The sequence below is a fragment of the Equus asinus genome, chromosome 16 (assembly GCF_041296235.1).
Source record: "Equus asinus isolate D_3611 breed Donkey chromosome 16, EquAss-T2T_v2, whole genome shotgun sequence".
In the NCBI taxonomy this organism is placed as follows: domain Eukaryota; kingdom Metazoa; phylum Chordata; class Mammalia; order Perissodactyla; family Equidae; genus Equus; species Equus asinus.
Window position 1 is genome coordinate 50614445 of NC_091805.1, and position 24083 is coordinate 50638527.

The window sequence follows — 24083 nt, forward strand, 5'->3', positions numbered from 1 at the left end:
CAGGGAGGCAGCACTGTCAATTTCATCAGCCATTTTCAGCTCTGGCTTGTTTACCACCTCCCACAGCAAGTGTTAACTCCCCAAACACCCACGCCACTACCACAAAACCTTTCTCTTGGATGCAGATCACTTCACCGTGGCATCAGCCAACTTTGCCAAGACTGCTCCAATCCTAGTTTTTAGAACTTACAATATTTTCATGTCCCTTCCCTCCTACCCAAACCCCCCAACTCAAAAAAGAGTAGTGTCTATTACCCTATAAAGTCACTAGGAAAATGCTCAAGTGCCTTCTGGACAAACTCAACCTCATTTGAAAGACGAATAATCGGATCAGTTTGAAGATACTGCTACAGAGAGGAAGTAAATGTGATAAAGTATGTTGAAGGAAGAAGAGAGGGAGAGAAGTGGGGGAAGGGGAAGAGAAGCCAGAAGCAGAAGCAGAATTAGAATTTGACCTGAGTTTATTGGCAGCTCTCCCAATGGCCCCCTCTGGGGCTACCTGCAAAACCTATCCCTCTGGAAGAGCAAGAGCCCCACCACTTTATGGATTCAACCTCATTTCCTGAGAAGGGGTTGGGGCAGAGGAGCACACACCTCTCCCCAACCTTCCTAAAAGATAAACCATCCGCGCGGCATTTTGCACAGGACCCCACACTGGCATGCCACCTTCTGGCCAGAATCGGGGTGGAGTTAGGAGGCACAGGCCCCTGCTGGGAGGCGGTCTCACTGGCACGACCAAGGCTGCCCGTGAGCAGACCGTCTCCTCTGACTCCAGTAATTCCACGAGGTAACACGGAAGCTCGCCCGCCCTGTTTTACGTGGGAGGAAAACCGACGCTCAGCAAGTTGAGCGCCGTGTGAAGAGCTCCCAGATAGAGTCAGGACTCAACCCAGCGTCTCTCGGCTCCTTGCCACGGCCTTTCCCCCTCCGCCTAGCTCCTGGGGAGGAGCGCGTCCCCAGGCAGCCCCGGGGCAGGCAGTATGGCGGAGCTCAGGGCAGACCTCTCCCCACTCCTCCCCCGGCGGCGCGGGGAGTCTTGTGCCACGGCCACTGCCAGGTGGCCCGGAGCCAGGTGGCGGGGCTGTCCTGTCAGGGGAAGGAAGCGGCCAGGCGGCCGGCTAGGAGCGGCTCCCCCTCGGTCCCCTCCGGCTGCAGCTCCTTTCTGTCTCCTTCTCCTCGGCAGCTCCCTTCCTTACCTCGCCACAGGCGGTGGCTGAGACCCCGCCTGCCGCCCCGCAGCATCCGAGGCGTCCTGCCTCCACTTCCCACGCCCCCTGCGCACCACTCTCTCCCAAGGGAGGCCTTCCATAGCAGAGTCCAGGCAGGGACGCCCGACTGGGTAGAATGCTGGAAAAACAATTTAAGTCTGCGGTTCAAAAGGCTGAACTCATGACCATAGCTGGGGTCTAATCAGGGATTCCAGGGGGTTAATCATTTGTCAGTCTTCAGCACCAACTGAGTAAACAGTCAACTAGCCTCTCAGGGATCTGGCCATCAGGGTCCTGCCTCCCCACCGGTGAGCCTGTGGTCAGACAGAAGCCAAAGGGCAGAGAAATCCATCTCACAGTATTTGCAGGGGAGACCTCCAGGGAGCAAGGAGAATGTGTCCACATCCAAAGGGTGCAATTGACTCCCCCAGTCACACACCCAGACTGTCCAACCCCAAATGCCAGCCTCCCAAGGGGCAGACTGCTGCATGAGGTGAACATTAATTTCAGACAGAGAAAGCCAAAAGATTACTGTAGCCAAGTATTGACCACTCTCCAGACAGGAGAAGCTAAAATAATACGGTTTCCTCCTTGTGGTTACTGCTTTTTCACCTGGAGAGGGAAGCCCAAGTTGAAGAAAGAGAAAGGCTCAAACCAAAGCAATGGAAAAATCAATTTACACTCCCATCGGCCAGAGCTAGTCTGAGACTCCTTCTAATCTCTATGGTCAAGAATAGCACAAGAGTCCCTGGGGTCAGGCATTTCCTGTCTATTGCTTGGGCTGGGGCCCCTCGGTGTGGCCAGAGGGCCTCAGCTTGTCACAGCTGCCAAGCCTTCCCACCACCCCACTCCTCCCGCACAAAATAAGTATTATTGCAATGCTGGGACAGGCTCTAAGTGCCCTCAAAGTTAGACTATCTGCCCTCAGATGAGACGGCACAAAAGCTAAAGGTTTTCATGCAGGCATTTACTCGTCCATATTTTACATTTAACTGATTAGAATGTTCTACCTGATGCACAGAGAATCCTGTTCATGATTTTTTTCTCCGCTGTGTTTGGCATTGTACCACTACCACCACCTATAAACATCCTCAGCTTCTTTTCTTATCTAGCACCTGGCCAGTCCTCAGAAGAATCACCTCCAGATAGCTCCTCAGCAGCGGCTCAAGTGCTCAATGTTTGTATTTCATGGAATCATGGACTTGGAAAGCCCTTAGCTCAGACTCCTTCAACAGACAGGAAACTGAGGCCCAGAGAGGGAAAATGACCAGGTCAGAGACCGAAACGCAGTTTGCCCGAAGAGTTATGGCCAGAATCTCAATTTTCTGATGGCCTCTCCAGTGATCTTTCCATCTCTTTAGTATAAAACACTACTTCCAAAACAGCCAGCCCAAAAAACAAAAAACAGCCAGCCAGATAAATCTGGGGCATGTACCTTTTTTTTTTTTTTTTTTTTGGTCAGGGTTTTCCAGAGGAACAAAACCTATAGGATGTGTATATATAAAAAGAGTTATTATCAGGAATTGGCTCATGTGATTATGGATGCTGGTGAGTCCAAAATCTGCAGGGTGGGCCAGCACAGAAGAGCTGATGCTGCAAGTCCAGTCCAAAGGCTGTCTGCTGGAGAATTCCTCCTTGGTCAGAGAAATCAGTCTTTTTGTTCTATTCAGGCCTTCAACTGATTGGATGTGGCCCACCCCTATTATGGAGTTCAATCTGTTTTACTCAAAGTTCACCAATTTAAATGTTAATCTCATCCAAAACCTCTGTCACAGAAGCACCTAGAATAATGTTTGACCAAATATCTCTGTATCTACTGGCCCAGCCAAGTTGATACATAAAATTAACCATCACACACTGTAGCTAAAAAAACAGCTGCAATAATTCCATCATATGCCAAAATTTACCCATAAAACATCCTATTTTTCATAAAAACCATTACTATATACAGATAGTTGAATGGGGACTCAGGCGTATGCACTGTAGAGGACGGCAGGGAAGAATCAAAATTAATATTAATTAAAGATCTATACAGACACATGCGTGTGTGCAGGCACACACCCCCACTGCAGAAAGAGATGCAATTTAATAATCCATTTCACTAAAGGATGAAAGGGAAAACAGACTTAGAATGCACATGGGGTATATGTGGGATATAGGAGCTGTTAACAAACAGCTTTGTTCTGCAAGAGTTAATGCTGGAATCCCATGTTAAGGTTACCAGATGGGGCCAGGTGACCTCAGGAAGTCTTTTTCCAACCCAGATGATTCTGTGATCACCCTTCCACTGGAATGAACAGTCCTCAAGAGAATGTTCATCACAGCAAACAGGGAGAGAGGAGTGCTGGGACCAAAGGGTTCGAGGCATACATTCAGTTGCCCTAGTTTCCCACTGCAGATTCAACAGGAAAAACTGCTCTTCTAATTCTCGGCCCAAAATAACTGTTTGGCATTGTTGATGAAGAACGGCTGGTGTGTCCCAGCCCAGTTCATTTCAGCAGTGGGTAAGTGACACCTCTGTATATAATCTGCCAAGGTGTTTTCCAACAAAGAGAAAGCAAGAATAAAAATGTAGAGATGTCACCTGATGCCTCAATTTTCCTGCCTCATTAAATTTTAAACTCATAGCTAGATTGTTTCCAGCATAAAGTAAAACATTTATATACACTTAAAAGCACCTTTTTAAAAATTACCTTCTTGTCTTACTCTTATTTCCTTAAAAATAACAGATTATCCAAAAAAGCCACATCATAGGAAACTATAAGAGACATGATCCAGTTTCTTCACAACAATGACAAAAATGGGAAGAAAAAAAAGAAAGGAGGGAAACCTATAAGTCAAAAAACTTGAGATGTATCAACCAGCCTCAATGTATAGACTTTATCTGAATCCCAATTCAAAAATAAATTACAAGACAGTTGGGGAATTGTGAATGCTGACCACATATTTGATATTAACAAACTTCATTTTTAACGTGTTGGTCCCGAGATTAAGTTTATAAAGAGTTCTTGTATCTTTAAGAGATACATATTGAAATATTTACAGGTGAAATGGTATGCCTGGAATTTGCTTCGTTTGATATTATATGTCTGGAATTCCAGGACAAAGAGGAGTGGGCAGGGATACAGATGAAAAAAGATGGCCACATATTGATCACTGTTGAAGTTGGGTGGTGGTATATGTGGTTTTATTACACTATTCTGTCTCCTTTTGTATTTGCTAGAAAACCTACTAATAAAAAGATTTAAAATGGAAAACATAACAAAGTATTTTTTCCTGAAATTTAAGGTTGATTATATTCATTTAAATTCCGAGCAGACCATAATCAAATGTCAGTGACTTCCACAAAAGGATTAGCCTGCTTTTACAAAAGTATGCCAAATCAGGAGTGATTATAGTGCTTAATATTGAATAGAGCCCTGGGAGAATTGAGGGGAGAGGCAGTGGGGTAAAGAGACTAAAGAAACTTAAGTTTGATGATTTTGAGTCATTTTTGTCTTTTTATGAAACAGAGAAATAGCTGTTATGTCCAAAATAGAATCCGAATCCAGTTTCCACTTTCATCTACTTTTATATTTCCAAAGAACCCAAAGAAGGCTGCTGCCACAGCGTGTGCTTGTTTATGTCCACCATTAGTGCAGCAACTCTACACTCAAGACCAAGGGGAAACAAACCCAGCTGGGGTTCCTGGAGGTCGTGACAACTCAACCTGGAGGTCCTCTTGCAGAGGAACTGTATCCCCAAGAAAGTCAAACTAATGAAATGACATGAGTGTCCAAGAGATTAAGTACAGTGATAATTGGTCATCCCCAGAATGATCTTCTAAGGGGGTGAAAAATGTAAGCGTGAATGTAGATGAAAAGGAAGATAATACACCAACAATTTATGAAAATACGATCTCCTTGAGATGAACCCTAGCAGGAACAGAATTACTTTGCTAGTCAAAACTGAGAACTTTTAAATTCAGGTAGTGCCCTTCTCAGAGAAGCTCTGAGGATGCCATCCAAATTTACTCACACCACATTACAACAAGAGCAGCTAGAAGGGATCATGCTCCCACTTTATGCTGGAAACCAAAAGCTCGCAGATATTTTCCATTTTAGCCAAGGGTGCATGGTAAGTCTATGGTGCACAGAACCAGTCACAGGACACAGCTTTCATCCGGGAAGTGATGCATCTGCCTCAAGAGGGAGATAATAGTGTCCACGGCTCATTCACAGCTTGAACACCATGGTTCCTAAATCATTCGTCAGGCTCAAGCTGTCTGGGTTCCTTACGCCCCTTTTACCTCCAGTTCCTAGCATTTCCTGTAGAGAGCAGCCATACTATACAAACTTATAAAGAGAATAATAGTATTTTTCTTGGGCATGGGTTCTTAGTTTGAGGGCCTTCACGGTCCAAGAACTGCCTGAAACCTTATGTGGATATGTCTGTTGAAATTTTCTTCTGATGAGAAGGCCCAGAGCTTTCCCTTGGACTCTGAAGAGATTCACGGCACAAAAGCGAACCAAAGAAAAACCCTATTATAAACCTCCGCTACAGAGGACTCATGCTACATTCCTTATCATAGCATTTCAGAAATCATCCAGAGTGGTTTTAGGGGAGGGGGATAAGAGCAATTTCAACACTACATGCCATGAGATCTTTTGGCAGGCTGGAGAAGAGAAGATACTGACAGTAGCACAGACGAAAATCTCAGTAAATTTCAAATAGAGGATGGAGCAGAATGAAAGACCTGGCAAACGCAACCTGCCTGATCCAGTTTGCTGATCTCATCTAGCACCCTATTTTACAGATGAGTCAGCCAACAGAGACCCAGAAAGGTTAAGTGAATTACTCATAAATACACCAGTTAAAGGCAGACACAAGCCTAAATCACTGGCATCTCAACTTTTGTTCCAATCTCCCTTCTACTCAACCCAACATAGCCTACGGCACTTGCCTAAAACATTCACCCTGGCAATTTGGGCCTCCCAGCATCATCAGTTCACCTGCTTTTCACTTCCTAATCACTTGCCTTATGTGGCAGGTGCAGTAAGAGGGAGCTGAGTTGCTCTTCATGCCTCTAACATACCTTTCCCGGATGTAGCTAATTTATGCAAGTTTGACCCCAAGTTTACGGCTCCCATCAGCTGCTTTCTTGGGCAGTGAGTCAAAGCACATTAGTCAAGCCCCAACCTACACAGGACACAAAATGCTTTGTTAGTTAATCCTTCTCTTCTCAAAGAAAAAAGAATTAAAATCTGGCCGAAGTCACCAACTCATTCCTAACAAATCTTCAATCTTAGCAAGTCATCCTGCCTGCAAATCATAACACAGAAATACTCAGGTGAAGAAGGGGATTCTGGGAGTAACACAAAACTCCGCAATATTAGTATCGTCAGTTAACACTTACCAGTGAGTAAAGAAGTGCACCACCCATGTTCATCCAACATGACCCATTACTACTAACACCGTTTCTCAGATTCACCCTCTTTTCTATTACATCTTTTTGCTTCTGCTTTAATAGCTTTGCATTCTCTGTGTGGGAGGTGGTGCAGAGATGCGCCGGGGGCAGGGGTAGGCCATCTACAAGCTAAATGTTACTGTAGAGACTATATCCACAGATGAGAGACTCTCACAATTTTTTTGTGTGTGGAACACTTCTTTAAACGATTCCTCATTTTACAGATAAGGAAAATGAGGACTAGAGAAGATAAATGCTTTGTATGAATCCACAAAGGTAGTGAGCTGGGGACAGAATTGGGACCACCTTTGACATTACCCAATTCCTTTAAAATATGGTCTCCCCTGCAGCGGACTGTCTCCCCATCAGCTCTGTCATATTTATGGGTTTAGTGCTCTGGCTTTAACGACAGCATCTCACTGGCGCTACCTTCTTTCCTCCCATTTCTCTTGTTCTCTTCCAGACTCTTCCTGATTTTTTTTCTATTGTGATTTTAATTATTTTTCCTCTAAAAAAACTTAAAAAATGTTCTTCAAACTTAACTTCATGTGACCCTCAGAAATGGTCTTGATTTAACAGGTTTGGGATTATTTCCTTTTTTTTTTCTCAGAGAAAACAGACATCTCGTTGGCTAGAAAAAGGCAGTCGTTCGAATTAGCATAGACTTAATGGAGTGTTATGGTAAACAATGAATAAGTCCAATCCCTTGGTACAGCATTTGAAAGAAAAGTCATCATAAAAGAGAGAGAGACACAGAGAAAAAAGAAAGCCCATGAAGCATCAACCTGAAGAATCTTTAAGGACATTTTTCCACTCAAACTATGAAATTCTCTCATTAAAAGGGGAGACTTTTTCTTCTGCAGTATCATTTTTGAAACGCTTAAAACAAACTATCAAATTATATTACATTTCCTTCTGCAGTGCTAGTTTTTGGCCAAACATACCTTACAGGCTACTGAGAAAGGAGGAATAGGTGTCATTCTAACATTCTAACATTCTAATAGGTGTCATTCTAACATCACCACCACACACATCATCTTGCCAGTGAACCCCACGCCTCCCAGGTGTGAGCCATGTCAGCAGACAGTATTAACTGCTAACATTTAGTGAGTTGGGCTCACATCAATATCTGCTATAATTGTCAATCTTCCAAATCCAGTGTCTCTTCTCCTTTGATCTCACCATCAACACTGTAAAGTGCTTGGTATATAATAAGGATTCAGTAAATGACTGCAGAAAATACTACTGAGATGATCTCCTTAGAAATTCTCTCCTTCCTTAGCACCTGCGATACCTCACTGTCCTAGTCCTCCTTGTACTCCACTTGCCACCCTGTCTCCTCTTCTTAACTCCTAAAACAGGTCAACCTTCAAAGTTCTTGTTTACATTTTCTTCTGCCTCTCTCCTCAACCGTTTTGCCCCCTCCTCCAATTTTAAATAAACACCTCCTCTGTCCAGAGATCTCACAACTTTGAACCTCTTGCCCCAAGCCCTGACCTGCACTCTAGGTCCACATTTCTAGTGATGCATCAAGCATTACAACTGAGGAGCTCTAATGCCCCTCTGGTCTGAAGGGCTGCCCCGCATATCACATGGGACAAAGGACAGGAGGCAGCTGAGACAGGGGGGAAAGCACGCGTTAAGGCTTCAACAGACTTGGCTTCAAGTAGAAGTTTGCGACTTACACACTGCATGCTCCTCCAACAGTTATTCACCTCTGAGCCTTAGTTTCTTCATCTACACAATGGGAAAAAGCGAGCTACCTTAAAAGGTTGTTGTAAAGACTAAATGAATTTCCATTTGTAACTATCTGGCCCTAGTCATACTGAAAAACATTAGTTCTCTTCCCAAATGTTTGTTACAAATCAGCTCCTCCTGAAAGTGCCCATTTCTGTTAATGCTGCTCTGTTCTTACTCATCAGGCATAAAACCCTGGAGTCAACTTTGACGCCCCCCCCCCCCCCTTCAATCAAATCAGTTACTAAATCCTTCCTTTTACTTCTCTCCTTTTTCCCTTGCCACTATCACTGCAATGGACACTCTTAGCAGTTACAGGCACCTACATATCACCTGCGGATCAATCTTAAAACATAGTTGCCATTCCATTTATTCTCTTGCTCAGAAACCCCTAATTGACTCTGCCAGTTTCCAGGAAAGTGCAAACTCCGAGTCCTCAACAACATAGCCCAAGGCTCTCTTACCTCTCCCTGACCTCTGTGGCTAACCCCAGCCAGAAAAGGTTGCTCTAACCCCCCCAGAAGGCATCCTATGTTTTTTCTCTCTTGCCACGAGCTCCCCCTCTTGAAACAGCATGATGCAGCCTCTCCTTTCCTTGAGGGAAGCAATACCTGCAGTGATGAAAGAGCCAGACCACCTGTGTGCATCCAGTCTCTAGCTGTGTAACCTAGGCAGGTTGCTCAACCTCTTTGAGCCTTGGTGGTTCCATCTATAAAATGGGGAAAACAGCTGGATCTACTCTAGGATGACTAAGTGCTCAGAAAGAATTATTATTATTTCACTTTGTACGACTCTTTAAGGTACTTTTCCGTATTTTATTCTGCTTCATATTCATTTTTAAAATATAATCATAGTTAGAATAATCTGTAGCTTACTGTTTGCTCTCTCCCTTCCTACCACCTCTCAACTGTAAGCTCCACCTCTCAACTGTAAGCTCCTGCTGGGAACATATTGTTTTATTCACTTTGGTGATTCCTCCCATAATGAGCCCTCAAATAGTTCTTGAAATGGATAAAATTAGGTGTAATTAGTTCTCTCCCTGGGTCCCAAAAAGAACTAAAAAGACCAGGAAATCTAGTGATCTGGCCAAGATCACATCAGGTAAGGCAGAGCCATGGAAACAACCTAGTTCTCCTAACTGGATCCAATAATTTGTCAGCACCAGGAGCCAGGCATGCTAATTATCCTGCTAAATAGGTAGACATGATAGAGTAATGGTGATTAGCTTCAAAAGTTACACATACAGAACGTTCTGGAAAAAGAATGTTGCCTCCCTTAGCCAAATGTCAGCACCCCTTGTTTGCACCAAATAGTCCAAGCTTTTAACACTCAGTTCAGCTGTGCAAAAGCACAGAGGTGGCACAGAGCTGTATGTGTGTTCATGGTGGGAAATGCAACTAGACTCTCCTAATCTGACAGGACAACTGCTTCTCTCCCAGCCCTGGAGGAAAGATAGACTAGAACTAACAGAAATTAAATGACGGATGAAAAAACACCAACATTCAACCTTTACTAGTAATTATGAGACTAAATATGAAGTTGCTGGGGGTGGGGGGCGGGAGAGGGGCAACAGGGAGCACAATCGAATGCAAGAGAAATTTGTATCTAACATTAAAAGTATCTATTCAGTGGGCCGAGTGGTTAAATTTGCAGGTTTGGATCACAGGTGCAGACCTACTCCACTCATCTGCCATGCTGTTGAGGCATCCCACATAGAAAGTAGAGGAAGACTAGCACAGATGTTAGCTGAGGGCTAATCTTCCTCACCACAGGAAAAAAAAAAAAGGATCTATTCAGACCCAAGTTTATTCTCTGGCAGTTTTCAAGGGTATTGTGTTTTGCTCTGTTTTTCTTACTATGACAAGAAAGGCATGCATTTCTTAATTTTTCTTCTCACTTGATACAATCAGCAGCCTAGAAACCCCTTTTCAGAAAGGCCCAGAATTAAACTGAGACAAACACAGCAGGCTCTTAAAGAATCCTGTAAAAGGGGTACAAGCTATATAGGAAGTAGGTGACCAAAAATATTTACCAAACTACCAATTCAGTCAATACACACAAGTACCAACTAGGGAGTGGGGAAACAGAAATAAAGGAGTTCCTATATTAACTGCCCCCAAGCTAGTTCAGGCTGTGGCCACAGTCTGGTTAAACTCAATTGACATTTACCTTATTTAAAAAAAAAAAAAAAGTAGGGAGCATTTCTTCAAGTTTATCTCACACTTTGGTTTTTCATTTCTGGGATAAACTGGTTTTATATTAAAATAGATCTGGCACGCATACACTCTAGAAAAAGAAAAAGATAGGAAAAGTTCATACACATAAAAACACATCAAGAGAATGAGAAGATAAGCCACAGGCTGGGAGGAAGTATTTGCAAAAGACATATGTGATAAAGGTCTGTTATCCAAAATATACAAAGAACTCTTACAATTTAACAATAAGGAAATGAACAACCTAATTTAAAAATGGGCGAAAGATCTAAACAGATACCTCACTAAAGATATACAGATGGCAAATAAGCATATGGCAAATAAGCTCAACATCATATTAGGGAACTGCAAATTAAAACAACGAGATACCACTATACATGTATTAGAATGGCAAAAAATCCAAAACACTGACAATGCCAAATGGTGGTGAAGATGCAGAGGAACAGGATCTCTCATTGCTGAGAAGAACGCAAAATGGTACCACCATTTTGGAAGATGGTTTGGCAGTTTCTTAGAAAACTAAACATACTCATACCATACAGTCCAGCAATTTCTCTCCTTGGTATTTTCACAAACGAGTTGAAAACTTATGTCCGCCATACAAAAACCTGTGCCTGGAAGTTTACACGAGCTTTATTAAGAATCGCCAAAATGTGGAAGCAACCAAGATGTCCTTTCAGTAGATGAATGGATAAATTGTGGTAAATCCAGACAATGGAATACTATTCAGAGCTAGTAAGAACGAGCTATCAAGTCATGAAAAGACATGGAGGAACCTTAAATGTATACTACCATGTAAAAGAAGCCAATCTGAAAAGGCTACATATTGTATGACTCCAACTATATAACATTCTAGAAAAGGCAAAACTATGGAGATCAGTGGTTGCCAGGAGTTAGAGGAGGGAAAGAGATGAAACGTGGAACACAGAGGACGTGTAGGGCAGTGAAAACTATTCTGTATGATGCTACAATGGTGGATACATGTCATCATACATTTGTCAAAACTCAGAATGCACAATAGTGATGCTAGAGTAAACTATGGACTTTGGGTAATAATGATGTGTCAACATAGGCTCATCAATTTTAATAAACAACCCACTCTGGTGCAGGATGTGGATAGTGGGAAAGGCTGTGCATGTGTGGGGCCAGGGAGCATGGGAACTCTCTGTACTTTCTGCCCCATATTGCTATGAACCTAAAACTGTTCTAAAAAATAAAGTCTATTTTTAATAAAATTATATATGTATATATATAAAATCATTTCCCCAGCTTATGTAACATACAAGCCTACTCCTTTTGCCACACCTCATGGTAAAAAATTGGCAGTGCCATCATATCAGGAGAGAATCAAAATGAGATGTTTTAAAATATAACAAATTGCTTCATTCAACAATTATTTATTGAACACTTACCATTTGCTACACATTATTCTGAGTTCTGCCTTGTGGAGATTACACTCTATTGAAATAATTTAAAAAATCCATTGCTTGCAAAATCACCTACTACTACTAGAAATCACTGTCAATACCTGCTTGAGGGATTATTTTTTTAAAAAAAGAAAAAAACAGATTCTTTGAAATTTACAAAGCTTCCTAAGTGCAAGGGAAAAAGTCAACAATTGGAAATGTGTTCTTCCTATAGTGCCCTGCCTAGGGTATCAAGCATCGAAGATGTGCTAACACCACGAATATACAAGGCACTGAGAAAGTGAGACTAGAGCGATGTATTTCTTATTAATAGAACCCAGAAAGAATGGTCCCTGTTTTCTAACTTATGGTAACATCTTGCTAAAGTTCTCAGAAGACAATATATGTAAGATGCCTCTGAATAAAAGAAGGCCCTTTTCCCTTAACCACACACATTTTAGCTAATTAGAGCTGCATGGACAGCACTCAGACTTTACCCTCTGCAGGAAGGAGAACCTGAAGAACTGCATGTGGCCCCCCTGCACACCTCGTTGGAACACTGTTGCTAGCCTATGGATGCACAGTGCGTGACTTGCTGAACACAAGCAGGGATCCCAAGAACTGTCCTATTTGCCTTTAAGATGACTAATGTGCTTATAACAACCCATGGCATTGCGTTTATATTGAGGCTTCCAAAGTGCTGTGCGGCCTTAAGTCAGGGAAAGAGAAGGCTCAATCAGCCTCAGGAGATGATTTCACCCTTGCGGTGGGTAAAAGCATTTTCCACCCGAAGAGGAGAGGCTGCTTCTATCTCTACCATTCCCATTAATACATGATGCAACAAAGCCCAAATCCATATGCCACGCAAATCATGCTACTCTCTGAGATAAAAACAGAATGAATTATCTTCCTACTTCAGCCTTTCTTTCTTCTTTATTTTTTTTCCATATCTGCAGAGGCAGGAAAACCCCTCTGATTTTCTCAGCTATACAGCAAAACAGCCTTTCCTAGAATGATATGGTAGAAGTTGGGCATGATGGAAACGGGAAAGGTACTGAAGCATTGGCCCTGCCCATGCTACCCAGAGGAATAAACACCATAACGATTTAGCACTGATGTTAGTCAAGCCGGTGGAACTCAGAAAGACACAGATTTGCTCTGGCATTATCTCCAGCATACTTCTTTTGGCAGTCAGGTGAAAAGGATGAAAATTAACTATGATGCCTCTCCTACAAACTGTCAACATGCAAATAATGTTTCCTGCCTACATTTCTGCATTTTGAGTCATTACCAATTCATCATCAACTCACAGTTCCTGAAAGCCCACCATATGCCGGGCTGTGTTCTGGGGACACAGTTCCTGCCATTTGCAGGAAATATGCAAATATTCCACATACTCTGGGGCCTTATTCAAGTTTACTCTAATTAAGAAGATATTGAGTCTTAGGTATTTTAGACAATGCAAAACATTAGAGGAGACGCTAAGTGTGGCCAGTAGAGTTAAGAAAGGTTTCCTAGAAGGGGTAAGACTTGGCCTAGAGGGAGGAACAGAAAGAATTCTGAAAGGCTGGGAAAGAAGGAAAAAGAATTCCAGGCAAACAGTTCTGTACCCAAAGGTCTTATTAGGGATTCTGAACCTGGTCTTTCCAACTGATGGCCATGGGAGTCTAAGGGCATAAAAGTAAGGAATTTATGAAAAACCAGTGCCTCTCAGAATGAGATCCATTAGGATGAATTTAGAAGCCCAACACAGTTCCTGGTAGGAAATCTGGAAAGTGAAAGACCTCAGAGGAAGAAAGCATAGAGATCCTGCAGTTTTCTCCCAGGGCAAGCAAAGATATACCCATTCTGAACAGGCTTAGAAGGCAGTAGACCGAAATTTCAGCCTATCTACAATTCAGAAGCTGGGACTTCAAGCAAGTTTTCTCATTGTTAGAATGGAGATAATAATATGTAAATCATCAGACTGGGGCAATGCATGGTAAATTATCTAGTTCAACAGTTGATATATAGATGTTTAATGAACAGTAACTGTTGTCACCATGTAAAAAGGAAGCATGAAAAACAGTCCAGTTAAAGATAAGTGAGGGACTACAAAACTGCAATGTCTTTGGAGGAAAATTTGAGGGTCTGTTCTGTCTTGTACTTTTATATGCTCCATCTTAAACCTGGGAGATTGCTTGGGCTATAAAAATCAGAACCTGATGGATGTCAGCGGCTTAGTTACAAACAGCAGGATGGCCTTTGTGGTGCTGCTTTCAAGAAAACACACCTCACCTTCACAACTGAGGGAAACAATCTCCTTCTTCAGTCCAGGAGCATGACAAAAGTCATGGATTATCCACTTGGGATCAATCCATTCTATACCCGGCCTACAGAGTTTGAAACCCTAGGCTGGCAAAGAACCTATTCAACAAACTTTTAACGAATGTCTTTGTACTAGACACTGTGATAGATCCTTTTAGGGCTTCTTAATCCAGGAGCAAAAGGAAAAGCTCCAGTCTATCACGCACTAGATGCTTTAGATTCACAACTGCAATGAATTCTCACAGGTCTATGAGGAAGGCTTCATCCACTTTTTTGTAGAAAAGGAAAGAGATAAATTAACATGCAAGCATTCCTTCAATTCTTTCACTCATTCCTTTGTTTATTCATGTTTTTCAAATACACATCCTTTGTGCACCTGCTAGGTACTAAGCGCAGGGGAGAGAGCTATTGCCCTCAAGGGGTTTACAGTTTGAAGGGGAGAAAGATGAACACCCAACTATCACAAGACACACCAGACATGTGTGTCATCCAAAGGATGTCATACAAAGTACCATGCAGATGAGATTAATTCTGACTGGGACGTCTGAGTAGACTTCTACGAGGACGCTACCTCAGCTGAGCGAGGATTTGGAGAAAATAATCAGGGACAGTGTAGAGATGCCGAGCAAGCATAGAGTTCAACCTGATGGAGACACACAGGAGGAAGAACGTCTGTTGCATCTGGGAATGCGGAGCTGTTTGTTGCAAGAATGAGTAGGTAATTTGCGGAGGCCCAGGTCCAATGGAGAACAGCAATAGGTGAGCACTAAACTGCGAAGGACTCTGAATGCCAAAGTAAGGACTTACCTTTGTTGATTACATTAACACTCCATAGTGTGTGGTACTAAGAAACCTGTTAAGGGGCAAAAAAAAGAAGTAGGATCTTAGATACAAGGAAAAGCCCAAATTGCACTGCCACAGGCTCAAGCTCTAGACCTCTTAATGGCACTGCAGCTTTTTAAATTTTCACTCTACATGAGCAGACAGTATCTTCCTTGTCTTAATTTATCCTCTTTGTAACTAACTTTTACCCTTTCTCTCTCCCTTAACTGGACACTAGAAATTAGGCAAACATCTAGATTCTGAGGAAATCCAAAGAGCTTTTCTGGGTGGAGAAGAGGAAATGTGAGGCAACTCCATCAGCCTTAGTCACATAACCTACAGTGAGGTCACCCTCATCACTGCAACTGAGCCGCGTCAGCTGGTTCTTCTCAGTCTAATTTGTTTCCATTCATTCCCTTAATCCTAGTCATTTTTGAAGGCCATCTATGTTTTCCTTTCTGTAAAGTAAAGGGTAGCCGGACTTCCCGTTTATGACTTTAGTTCACTCTGCTGCCATCTTACTCTCTTTGGGGCCCGGCTGAACTTCTGACATCAAATTTCCCCCAACAGCAACCTCCACCTCCAACACACACACACACAGCCGATACATTCCAACTGAGAATCATCTTCCAAATTCAGAGCCTTTCCCCTTCATGTTGCCATCCACATGCCCTCACCCCGGACAGCTGGGTTTCTCCCACTCCACTCTGATCTCACTTCAGATGTGTCAAGTCTAGAGAAGCCAGTGAAAAATATTTGGTTTCCCCCTTCAAGCCATTTATATAGAGTGCAGGCCTCTGTGCCCTACTGCATCCTTCCTACCGTGAGCCTTAGGTACTCCTGCCTCACCAACCAAGTGGCATTTTTAAAGGTTCATTTGGCTCTTGGAATGTATTTCACATTAAATAATACCCATATGTTGGTTTAAGAGAAGGAAACACTTTGGTACAGCATTAAAAAAAAAAAAAAAAAGAACCAGAGGACAAGAGAAGGGAGAAACAGAGGTCCCTTAAGCAAGTGAATTCGGTTAGAGCAGTAACACTTGGGCCCCGTTCAAAGTTGCCCACTCATCCGTCACAGCTCCTCAAAGACTATTAACTTGCTAGCCATTATCCGACCGCCTTTACCACACCCTTGGTCCCCTGGGAGGAGACAACGCCATAGGGGATGCAGAGTATGCATATCACCCTACAGGGAAAGGACAAATAAGCCTGCTCTAAGGGCAGCGATACATCACCAAACTGAGCACAGCCTAGCGCCCATGTAGCAAGGGGTGGTGATTCACTACTGGCTGGGCGGCTAGGAAAAGGAAAATCGTGGAAAGTCCGGGAGGAAGTGGTAATCCAATTCTCAAAGCCTGGCCATAAGGTACACTGGCCATAAGGTACACTCAGCGCCCCCGAAGCCGCTGCTTCCCCCTCAGCCTCTTACTCGCCCTCTCATCCCAACACGCGCTTCACCCGCGCCTCCACTCAGTCCTGAGCTTGGCATTCTCCTTGGGTAAAGGCATCAGCTTTGCCCCACCACCCACCCACCCGCAGACAGGGACATCTCAGGGCTGGGAAGCCTACCAGACTAAACGGCAACTGCTGCCGATCTCCCCACCCACCCATCTTTATTGTGCCATTTGCCCAGGCTGATGGCAGCCCAAACCGCTGGTCTGTCAGGCTAGAACAGATCGGAGAGGAAAAGGAAGGAGCACATTTCACAAGGACCCAAGATGACCCGCTGCCCTTCCTCGGAGTCCCCACTGCCTCCTCTTCAGCCCCATGTGGAGCTCGGGGCGCGGACAGACAAGGCGAGAGCAGCGCCGTCGATCCCGGTCCGCAGCTGCACACAAAGCCCTTCACCTTCTCCTTGCCTTCCAAGCTCCTCCCTGGGCTTCGTTTTTCCGAGGGTCTCGGATGCCCCCTTCGGTGGTCGGCGGGACGGTCCGACTCCCTCTCGCAGCGCTGCCTCCTCCCTAGCGTCTCAGCCTCCTCCTCCCCGCCCCTCGCCACGGACTCCGGCGGGAGCTCAGCCCGGGCTTGGGGGCCACGAGAGTACCCCATGCGCCCGGGGCTCCTGCGTCCCGGGGGAGCGGACAACGGTCCAGTCTACGAGGCACAACTTCGCCCAGCCGTTCCGCCCCCCGCTCTCGGGCGCACACCCCATCCCCGCAGCGGTCGGGTTGGGTCCCGATCAGCCTCATCCCCAGGCGGCTGGTGAGCTCAGCCGCAGCCCCGCTCCTACCTGCGCGGCGGCGGGCGCGGCGAGGAGCGAGGGCACCGAGCGCCGCGGCGCGTCTGCCCTTGTGCTGCGGCGGCGGCGGCGGCGGCTGCAGCGGCCGCGGGCTGGCTGGCAGACTGGCTGGCTGCCCGGCTGACTCTTCACTGGGGCTTCCTGTAGGGCTGGACAAAGGACATTTCCTGGGAGGAGCAGGGGAATGTTCCCAGCATGCTTCGATTTGTAGTTCCCGGGGACTTCCTGTCACCACAGCAGCGGGCGCCCGGGAGGCAGCTCCGGCCAGACCAGGATCCCGGGACTGGAGGAGCGGCGCTCCCTCGCTCCCTAAGCGCTCTGGGGAAGCGAGTGGCCAGGGGGGTCGCGCCCCGGGCCCCAGGCTGCGGAGGACGCTGGTCCCCGCGCCGCACGCCGGCTGCCGTCCCCTAATTGGGGGCCTGCAGCTGAGCTGTCGCAGTGTGCAGGAGGACTTTTTCCTTAGGAAAAAAAACCTGCGTTGGAAGCGGCTTTTTCTTTAGAAATGAGGAGGGTTAGGGTAGGTTCGCTTTGGTTTGACTTGTTTTTAAAATAGATTTTCTTTTTCTTTTCTTTTTTAAGCCGCCGGAATCCTGCTGGGGGCGGATTAAAGAACTTGACTGCTCACCAGGAATTCAGGTTCCTTAAGATCTTGGCGCTTCATCCTTAAAACCATAAGAGCTGATTGTTTCCAGATCCTGACCTGGTGACATTCCTCTCTGCAATCTTGGCCCTCTCCCAGGCATCTTTTCAAGAAAAGTAATAAAATTAAGAGATTGAAAAAAAATTACATGAATTAACTATAAAACACGTGAAACCCCGCGTGCTGCTGAATTAGGAACGTGCTGGACTTTGTGCTTATCTTTCCCTCGTTCACCTTTAGGATTCAGTTTCCTCTGTCCTACAGAAAAGACGTGATGGCCACTGTGTAGTGAGCGCGTGTGTAGGGGTTAGGGAAGGAGGACGTTGGCTACAAGAGGGGAACTCCACTTCCAGCCTATCAAGAGTCTTTAACATCCTCCACAAATTCCGATCTAATTCTGGAACTACATACCCAGGACCCTCGTGGGAAAGTCAAGGAAGAGCCACACAGAGACTAAATGACTAAAAGCCTGTGTTCTCTCCCAAGGAGAGATATCAAAATGTAATGAACAGGAGCTAAGAAAGGAGAAGTTCTAGGATGCTCTAATTGAAAAGTAATCATATAGGTCATAATTACCTGTCGTATCCACTTGGCATCTCACATTTCAAATGTACATGAATCAGAACATTTGGGTGAGGGGTTTACCCTACATTTAAGAAAAGTGTGTCCGCTTTTCTTTTTTGCCGTAGTTCTCTTTCTCTGGAGATCCTTAACCACGGGAATAATGTGGGCTGGATTAATTTAAGCTGTTGAATTGATGAGAAGCATGCAGGTGTAATCACCTACCTCCCAAGAGTGGTGCACATCACTTTGTTGACTGTCCACCTAAATGAATTGTGCTGTGATCCTTGCATTTTCCAGACCCTACAAATTACTGCTGCTTAACAGTTTGCAGTCTGGAACATTCCAGTGAAACTGCCCCCCCTCCCACCCCCAAGAAAAGATAATTGACAATCGTTGTTTGGCAAATCCAGCAACCTCTTCTAGCGTTCAATGTGAAAAGATGATACACGTGCCTGTAGCATTTAACATTGTCTGCTGCACCTGCACTGAAGCTATTTTCTCCCTTGCTTCCAATACAGTACCCTCTCCTCCTCCTCCTCCATGTCTAACTTCAGCTCAAGATACCTAAAATTTCTCTCATCTCATCCCATATCAGACCTGTCCCTTCTCTTTTCTTGCCAACCCAGGTTAATTAGTTACTTTGACAAAGATTTATTTAACACTTGCTCCATGCTAATCACCATGCTAGTCATCACGTGAGCAGACATACAATAACACGCAACAGTAAGATATTTATGGTATAACTGCCAGCTATTGCTTACTCTCAGGAAGCTCACACTCCAGCTGACATCACACAGACAATTACTGCACGCTATTAAGAGCTATAACAAAGCCATATCCAGAGGTGTGTGTTCTCAGAAAGTGGTGCTCTTTCCATAAACTCTTCTGTTCCAGTGAGAGCGGGCGTGGGACGGGAGTGACAAGAGGAGGGAACAGAGGCGAGGAAGTACTGGACACTTCGGGTGTGAAATTTGGTTGTGAAGGGGTGGTAATTGGGGCGGAGGTAGAGTCTAAGGAGGGTTTTCTGTTCATGGGGTTTTTATTTGTTTGGTTTTTAAGATGAGAGCTCCTTGGGGATATTTAAATGTTGATGGGAAAAATCTGGGAGAGAGGCACAGGGTGAAGACAGAGGAGACAGAAAGGATAAGGGATTAGGCATTCAACAAATACTTGTTGAATTAACTAATTCCTGCTACATATCATTACTGAAAATGTTGAGGTTGAAATTAATAAACTGCATATTCCCAGCTAAGATCTGCCGAGTCTGAGACCAGACAGAAATGACATTCCTTTCTCCCTCGTCATGCACCCTCCCCCGTGCTTGGTGTCCTCAGGGGAAGGTAATAGACAAGTGTGAGAGGAGGGAAACCAGGGTTTCCCCCCTCTCAGAGGACCGATGCAAGTTTTCCAACTTGACAGTAGGTTCCAAAGGCACACAGCAACTTCAGAAAAGTCTAAACTTTTGAGCCTGTGGGTTTGTGTTTTATTTTCAAATTAAGGAGATTTTTTTCCCTTGCATTTTTTTTCTGCTTCACTTTGAGGTAGAACAGGTAATTAGTCTCATTCTCACCTTTCAAAAGGGGAATTGAGCCTGGACAGATTTGCCTACATTTATTTGTTAAGCTTTCAAGTGTAATAAGGTGGACATCTGTTGTTTTTCTTACCCTAGCAAGCATCCATCTCCCCTTTTTTTTTGGTAACAGCACCTTTGGGGAAATAACTCCCTTCCCACCCTTAGTCCTTATGGTTTAGAGAGGAGCAGAGCCTGTCTCCACCTCCACTTCAGTGGTGGGTATATCATCAATGCTGCCAACAAATCTATTCTATTGCTGTACAAGGGATAAGCTATTAGAGAAAGGAGAGCTGAGAAAAGGGGTGTGTGTGAGTGTCTTTGTGTGTGTATGTGTGTGAAAGAGAGAGAATGCATGCACAAACAAATCTTTATGATATTGTTTGATCATACCTAAAGCCAAGATACTCCTAGATTTTTATTTTCATGAACCAAAACATTCCCTTTTGGGCTTAAGCTATTTTGAGTTAGGTTCTATCTCTTGTAGCCAAAAGAGCTCTCTACAGCTGGGCATGGCTTATTGCAGTACCGATCCTTAAATGTACAATTGGCTAAGTTGAGGAAGAGTGAGAGTAGAAAGGATCCCTCTGTACCAGGCCAGGGAATTGGAAATCCTTGTGATATGGCAGCCAAAAAAACTAAATGAAATGTCTCAGACCCCAGCATTCAAGGGTGGAGTTTTAGAGGTCTTGATTGACAAATGTCAGGATTTGAGGAGGTTTGGCTACTTGTAGTTTTTATATCTTCTAAACAAAAGAGACATACTGATGTTGAAATTGGCCTATGTAGAAGCAGGGAGAAAGAAATTACAGCCTGCCTAAAAGATGCTCTTTCCGCCTCTAGCCAGCAAACCCAAGTGGTCAAGAGTCAGATCTATTGAGCCATGCTAGGCTGGAAAAATGAAATTCTCTGCCCATTCCAGAGTGACAGTGAAGACATGAAGGTAAAAACTGATCATGGAAAGACCGTCTCTAGGATCTGCATCAAACTCTTCCTGCTGTGCCAGCCCCGCCTGAGGAAGGGAAGAATTAACCCCATTTTAAGTAGGGTGGCCATCCAATTTATCATGCAAAATGGGACAGTTTGGAGTGTGAACAGGAGTGCTATTAATATTTACACCTGAATGACAGCTCTAAAGCAGGTCACCCCAATTAAAAGAGGTATCCACTAGGACACAGCCATGCATCAAGAGGCCAAGCCATTAGTCCTCCTCACCCTCAGTTAATTGATGCAGGTTGCCCCTGGCAGAGGTCAAGATGGCTGCCATTAAGCTGAACATGAGAAAGTGACTCAACCCTAAGGCCTTTCCTTAAAAATCAGAAAGCCCCAGATCAGGATCTAGAGTGTGGATGAACTCCACACCTCTGAACTACAATAGCAAGTGGGTGGCTAAAGCAGTTCAGTCTCAAGAAGGGAAACCCTCTCCAGTTCCCATCGCAGTTGAGGTCATGGGGGAAAACAGTAAGAATCTTTCTCGAGAGTTAAAATGGAGACAGCTGAACTGACCAAAGAACTCATTTTCTGTGGGACGAGTGATTCTTCCTACTTCTAATTATCAGAATTGAATGCATCCTAGGGGACAGTCTCCCTGCTTATTATTTACCTTTTCCTTTGCTTTCAAGTAAAAGTTACCCTTTTTTTCCTTCTACTGGTTTACATTGACTGTGGGAAGTGACCGAATTTGTAGTTCAGCCATAAGCTGTCAGAAAGAAAGAATAAAAATCATTTAAAGGTCATGGACTCAGAGCTAGACACTTAGTAAGGTTCTATCTCTTTGGAGTGTAGGTCAATGCATTTCCACGCACGTGTAGAATAATTGCATGCTATTAAGTGGGGGCATTTTAAAAGCCATGTATGTGGAAGAAGGGAAGCCAAGAGATGAACTGCAGAGCACAGCTATTGTTCATTTAATGGCTCAGCATGGACTCCCACTTCTTCTTGTAACAACACTCTAATTTCCCTTCTGAGGAACCACCCTTCCCTCAACTTTAGTCTTGTCTGGAAGAGGCTGCCACCTTCTACCTCTTCATCGTCCAGCTCCAGGGCTAGTTCCGTAACCCAGGCCTGCCAGTCAGTTCTCCCACGTCCCACAGCCCAGCGATTGGTTCAGACATGGGCATATGACCCAGAAGCTAAGGTTCAAGAAGCCCTCTTTCTCTGTTGGAGTTGGTCATCGAAAAGATGAATCTGAAAATGCTGGAGGGTGTAGCCTGAATGTGGAGTCAAAACAGAGAAAAGAAGAGCAGAGAGAATATGAAACAGAGACAGAAGTTTGTCAGAGGTCTTCAATTCAGCCATCTCTCATCCGCCCCTGTACTTTTCAGTTACGTGAATGATTCAATCCTCCTTGCCCTAATGTTGTTTGTTTACTTATCTAATTGAGTTGGATTTCTGCCTATTTCAACAGAAATAGTTCTGACTAACTCAGAGATTTTGAAAGTTTTTCAGTGTTTCTCAAGGTGAAAATTCTCCGGAAAGAGGGAGGGGAGAAGAAGACAGGGACCGACTCACCTGGACAACAGCTGTCAGTGAAGTGTTCTTTTTCCCTGTTGTTGTGGGTGCCAGCTCTCTAATTCCACCCTCCAGGCTGCTTCCAATTGTGTGTGTGGTAAACTGATCAGCTTCTAAGACTGAAACGACACAGAATATACTGACGGGTCAGTGCCTGACGCTGGGAGAGCTGAGCCATGTTTCCATCCTTGTATTGGTTCTTTTGCTTTAAAAAAAAAAATGTTCAGCACTTACAGTTACTGTTTAGCCTGATTCAATTATTAATAGGTAACCAACAGCTTAGTTCTTTGGTCTTATGTTTTGTTTTGTTTTCTGGTGGCATCTAGCTTCTTCCTGTTATGTCCTAAGACTTGTATTCCTACCTCAGAGTCTTTCCTCCTCCAGCGTCCAGAGTCAACACTCCCACTCCAGTCCCAGCCTTCCTGAGGGCAGCTCCTTCCCGCCCTAAACCTAAATGTCACCTCCTCATGGAGACCTTCTCTGGCCACGCTATCTAACGTACCCCGCCTTTTTCTGTTAGGCCTTTGTTTTCTTCATATTTGAAGCACTTTATGCCTTTTATTTCTCTCCTGCTACTAGTGTGGAAACCCCGGGAGAGTCGGGGCTATATCTGTCTTATTCATAGCTTTGTCCCAAGAGTCTAGTACAGGGGTCAGCTTTCGTAGTAGGAATGCAAAAGATAATTGTTGAATATATTTAATAAAGAAATATTTTTTTAAGCAGCTGAGAGGGGCACCAATGTTCACTTGTGGGCAACTTCTCTTGGATAGACTTTTTTAAAGTAAACTTTTTATTAAAGTATAATGTGTGAAAATAAGTATTTCATTAAAGTATAATGTATTCAGATATTAAAGAATATCTTATTCTCTAGAGGAGAATTTGGGGAAAGGCAAAGTGAGAGTAATTCTCATCTGATAAATAGAAGTGGAGGGAGGAGAAGGGGATGTTCTCACTGGGATTAGCTTGGCTGAGGGCTGGCTCTGAAATAGTCCACCTCCTACGAATGTCCACCTAGCATGAGCACAAGACTCATTTCCTTGCTGGTCTCCATATTGCCTGGAATCTCTTCTGGCTCAAGAATGGGGAGAGGAGAAAAATAAATTGTGAGTCACAGGAAAATGGAGGTAATACAGGCCAAGGTATCGATTCCACTCACCTCTGTACTCCAAAGACTGCAAAGATATTTAGTTCACTAAGCTTTTGAAATAAATCTGTGTCTGATTTAATGGATAAACTTTAGAAGCTCTCTCTCTAAAATTAGAAGCGGGATAAGGATGCCCAATATATCACTGCTCCTCTTCAACTTGTACTGGAAATCTATGTGAATCCAGCAAGAGAAGAAAATCAAAGGTAGAAACATTAAAAAGAAGGAACAAAACTGTTATTTGCAGATGGTCTGATCAGGTACATGGAACTTA

General features: G+C 44.2%; 1 protein-coding gene across 4 annotated transcripts in view; it reads right to left on the reverse strand.

Moving 5' to 3' along the window:
• The window catches only part of ZNF697 (zinc finger protein 697), a 33817-nt gene extending 10961 nt beyond the window's left edge, over positions 1 to 22856 (reverse strand). The window contains exons 1-2 of one of the 4 annotated variants that reach the window (XM_070487151.1): positions 22666 to 22856; positions 15125 to 15170 (exon numbers count right to left, since the gene is read on the reverse strand). Coding sequence is in view for 1 of the 4 variants with exons in the window: in XM_044749204.2 (XP_044605139.2) it covers positions 1197 to 1309 (113 nt within the window). In the remaining 3 variants the exon portion in view is untranslated. Of the gene's footprint in view, positions 1 to 1196; positions 15086 to 15124; positions 15171 to 17371; positions 17553 to 22665 lie in introns of those variants that run through there. The other 3 variants (XM_044749205.2, XM_044749206.2, XM_044749204.2) reach the window with 3 other exon arrangements.
• Positions 22857 to 24083: the final 1227 nt, after the last annotated feature.